Source organism: Montipora capricornis, chromosome 3 (assembly GCF_036669925.1).
Source record: "Montipora capricornis isolate CH-2021 chromosome 3, ASM3666992v2, whole genome shotgun sequence".
In the NCBI taxonomy this organism is placed as follows: Eukaryota; Metazoa; Cnidaria; class Anthozoa; order Scleractinia; family Acroporidae; genus Montipora; species Montipora capricornis.
Window position 1 is genome coordinate 22,402,963 of NC_090885.1, and position 5,000 is coordinate 22,407,962.

General features: G+C 40.3%; 1 protein-coding gene across 1 annotated transcript in view; it reads left to right on the forward strand.

The window, feature by feature from the left end:
• Nucleotides 1–3,644: 3,644 nt before the first annotated feature.
• The window catches only part of LOC138039954 (uncharacterized), a 5,881-nt gene continuing 4,525 nt past the window's right edge, over nt 3,645–5,000 (forward strand). The window contains exon 1 of the mRNA XM_068885774.1: nt 3,645–3,686. Coding sequence (XP_068741875.1) covers nt 3,645–3,686 — 42 coding nt within the window. The remainder of the gene's footprint in view (nt 3,687–5,000) is intronic.

A 5,000-nucleotide genomic window follows, 5' to 3' on the forward strand; every position in this document is an offset into this window, starting at 1 on the left:
GAAAAACACATAAAAAAACGCACTTTTCAAGGACTTTGGAGATAATAAACAGTAATGATATCCCTCTATAGTTTTCAACCATTTCCTTGTTACCTGACTTAAAAACTGGAACCAGATTAGCCACCTTCCTCATCTTTAGAAAACAACCACTACGGAGTTGTTTGTTGAACAAGGTGCAAAGAGGAGATACAATCGAATTTGCACACTCTTTCAACAGCCGTGATGTTACATTATCTGGTCCGCAGGATTTACAGATGTTTAACTGCTCCAAGAATTTCAAAACAATAGCCGGGGAAAGTTCGACGTTATTCAAAACATCTGCACCAACACCAAAGTCACCGAGAAAGCAGTCTTCATGCAAAGGGGTACAGTCATCACTCTTAAAAACTGAATTAAAATAGTTGTTAAATAGCTCGGCTTTATCCTGAGCGTCAGACACATTGGCTCCATTATATCGGACAGAAGATGGAAGACTTTTTTTCTTATATTTGGATTGATAATAAACCCAAAATCGCTTGGGATTCTCTGTCAAAGTAGATGACAGTCCTTTAAAATACTGTTTACGTTTCCATTTCACGAGGGACTTGAGTTCCGCCCAACGCCTTCGGAAAGTTGCCCAGTGATAAACAGAGGAGGACTTTTTAGCTTTCTTTCTGAGTCTCTCCTTCTTTCTCACAGCTTTCAGAATTTCAGCGTCAATCCATGGAGCACTATTGACCGACCTAACGTTTGTTTTAGGAACACAATCATCTACAGCTGCGAGAAAGAGATTACGGTATCTGTCCAAGTTATTAACAAGTGTAACCACGCATTTTTCGAAGATAATTGATCAACAATAGTTGTAAAAACCTTTCAAATACAAAGCAATGTATGGCGTTCTTTTCCAAATTAAAGCTTAATTATCTCTGAAAAATGCGTGGTTACCCCCCAATTTTTCTTTTTGGATGTTACAATAGGAGCACTTGCTGAGTTCTGCTTTCTCCCCATAGTTTTGAGCCGCACAAAAATATCCCTGTATTAATAAGCACCAACCCTAATCCTAACCCTGAAGGTTTTACTGTGTTTAGATAATTTTGTGCAATAGATAACCACTAAATGAGAAAATACATCAACTACCTACAATTACAATTACTTAGCTGTAGTGTCGTACCAAACGAGTCATCCCGGGACTTCAGCCAGCGATATCGCTTTTGGAGGCGCAGTTGGCCCTTCGCTTCTTTCTGTTCCTTCTTCCCGGTACGGCATTGAGGGAGATCAGGAGCCATCCCCGATTATGGCTCCTGGGGAGATATATGTCGGCCCCTAAACCATATAAGACACATCCCACTCCTACTCACAGCTCCAGACCGCCTTTGTCATTACAATTTACCGTAACATTTCGACAGATTAAATATTCAAGGCAAAAGTCATTTTATCTGTCATATAGTAGGCACTAGAGTTGCAGATTACAAAGTGTACGCACACGCCCTTCTAAAAGTAACATAAAAACATGCAACAAGTTTACTTCATCTCGAACTTCAGAATAACTACAAGACCTAATATATGCCAAACATTACATTTACAACTAAAATACATAGAATATAGAAATACATAACTAAATACATAAAAATTTAGGATATATTCATTAAAAAGAAAAGCCGCTGTAAAAAATGCGGCCCTGGATTCTCTTTTAAAACCAGTAAAATTAAGGTACACATCAACATCAACATCAGGTAGCCCATTCCGCAACTTAGCTGATACGTAAGAAAAAAGAACTAAGACCATAACTGGTTGTTCTAGGTTTATTGAGGGACAGAACGCTCAAGTGTATTAAGGCTTGACCAGCCTAATTATTATGCATATTTTTATTTGAAGGGAAGGCATTTGTCCCGGACCTATGAAACTTGGCAGGCAGTTAGTTATCGGTATTGTTATAACTTTTCCAAAATATCCCGTACCACATTCTTGTCACGTGACCCGAAATCAACTTCTAACAGTTATATTTTTTACTCAAAAATGGGGAACATTCAGCTACATTATATCAATCTTGTTTCTTGATTATTCGATGACCCCTTCTAAGGGCTTTGTCATGCCGCCTTTTAATCATGTCCACATGTTAAGAGCAATGAACAATTGAGGAAAATAGGTCACGTGACATGATAAACATCCAAATATCTTAAAAGGTAAATACGGAGTACCACATTAAAAGGCGGCATTCGATACGCACAGTTGTACTAAACGTGTTAATGCCAAACGTTTTCAAAATTTTGAAGTATAAATGTTCCCCATTTTTGAATAAAGGATATAAACGTTATAAGTTGTTTTAGGGTCACGTGACCAAAATGCGATGCAAAATATTTTGGCGAATCAATAACAGCACCGATAAAAAACTTTCTGCTAAGTTTCATAGACATTGGACAAACGCTTTACTTCAAATAAAAATATGCATAATAATTAGATTGGTCAAGCCTTAATACACTTGAGCACTGTAATTTCCGTGAAGATCATGCATAAGAAGAGGACGGGAGAGAAAACGTATTTTTCAGATAAGCAGAAAAACCCTTTTTTTTCCAAAAAAACAGAAACATAGTTTTGTAAAGAAAAATGAGGAAATTCTGAATGCGCTTAGTGTATACAGATGTAGAGTTTGACTTTAGTAGTAAGAGGACAGGTGATCTGCAAATATAAATCTCGTTATTTTCTTATTTACATTATACCGTTTCTTTGACACGAAGATTACAGCGAACTGAAAGCACAACTGACTTTCTCGCGAATTTTCTATAATAAAAACTTGTTCAGAAATGTAGACTCTAAGTTAACAGAACACACCAGCCCTAATCCTGAGTATCTGGCTAGAAATATTTCCCTCTGGCCGCGCTCCAGCCATTCGATGAGGGCCAGTCTCGTGCTTCTTAAGTTGCCTCGCTCATGCCCAAAACGAATTCTGGGTAATTCTGCCATTCCATGACAAGGGAAGACTCCCGATTCTTTTTTTAATAAGTGTCGGGCCACCCAGTCCTACCAGCAAAATACCACATTGATTGAAGTTTTATCTTTCAGAACTTGCCCAAATTGTATCGGTAGGTCCTGGAATTCGTCCACAGAAAGGCCAGAGAGACAACTTCACTCGTGAACCGCCTTGTTTACAACAGAGCATTTTAGGCGTCCCAGTCTGCATGAAACTATCTCTCACCTCTGTCTCCACTAAGAAGACCAGACACGCACGGTTCTTACGTTAAGTTTATACCTGTAGAATCAATTGAAATGTCGATTGCTGGTAAAAACCAGCATGTTAATTTTTTTGCTAGGCTAGGCTAGGTATCGGAGAACTAGAACATTTACGCATGCGCGGACGGAATGTTTGGACAAGAGAGAAAAACGCAGTACCTCCAGACACCGGCGCTGGAGCGTCGTACCAAACGAGTCATCCCGGGATTTCGGCCCGTGCGATCGCTTTTGGACGCAGTTGGCCCTTCGCTGCTTTCTGCTACCGACCTTGCCTCCCGGTACGGCATTGAGGGAGGGATATGTCGGCCCCTAAACCATATGAGACAAATCCCACGCCTACTCACAGCTCCAAACCGCCCTTGTCAATTTAAGGTAAGCATTCGACGGCTTAAATACACAAGGGAAAAGTCATTTTATCTGACATGTGGTAAGCACTGATGGTCGCAGATTACGACGTGTACGCATGCGCCCTACTCAAGGTAACATACATACATGCACGCATGCGTAAACTCTATTTCATTTCCAACTTCCGCATAACTACAGGAGCTCATGTCTTCGAGACATTACATTTGCAGCTATACAGATACATACTAAATACATAATGTTCAAAGATATATTCATTAAAAAGAAAAGCCGCTGTAAAAAATGCGGTCCTGGATTCTCTTTTAAAACCAGTAAACTCATAGGTACGGAAAACATCAGCTAGCGCATTCCGCAACTTAGCTGATGCGTAAGAAAAAAGAAATAAGACCATAACTGGTTGTTCTAGGTTTATTGAAAGACAGAATGTAATTTCCGTGAAGATCATGCATAAGAAGAGGACGGGAGAGAAAACGTATTTTTCAGATAAGCAGAAAAACCCTTTTTTTTCCAAAAAACAAAAACATACTTTTGTAAAGAAATATGAGCAAATTCTGAATGCGCTTAGTGCATACAGATGTAGAGTTTGACTTTAGTAGTAAGAGGACACGTGATCTGCAAATATAAATCTCGTTATTCTCGTATTTACATTATACCGTTTCTTTGACACGAAGATTACAGCGAATTGAAAGCACAACTGACTTTCTCGCGAATTTTCTATGATAAAAACTTGTTCAGAAATCTAGACTCTAAGTTAACAGAACACACCAGGCCTAATCCTGAGCATCTGGCTAGAAATATTTTCCTCTGGCCGCGCTCCAGCCATGCGATGACGGCCAGTCTCGTGCGTCTTAAGTTACCTCGCTCATGCCCAAAACGAATTCTGGGTAATTCTGCCATTCCATGACAAGGGAAGACTCCCGATTCTCATTTCATACATTTTTTTTTTTTTTGAATAAGTGTCGGGCCACCCAGTCCTACCAGCAAAATACCGCATTGATTGAAGTTTTTATCTTTCCAAACTTGCCCAAATTGTATCGGTAGGCCCTGGAATTCGTCCACAGAAAGGCCAGAGAGACAACTTCACTCGTCAGACGCCATGTTTACAACAGAGCCTTTTAGGCGTCCCAGTCTGCACGAAACCATCTCTCACCTCTGTCTCGAGAAGACCAGACACACGCTCGGTTTTTGCGTTACGTTTATGCCTGTACAATCAACTGAAATGTCAATTGCTGGTAAAAACCAGCATATTAATTTTTTTGCTAGGCTAGGTATCGGAGTGCCAGAACATTTACGCATGCGCTGACGGAATGTTTGGACAAGAGAGAAAAACGCAGTACCTCCAGACACCGGCGCTGGAGCGTCGTACCAAACGAGTCATCCCGGGATTTCGGCCCGTGCGATCGCTTTTGGACGCAGTTGGCCCTTCGCTG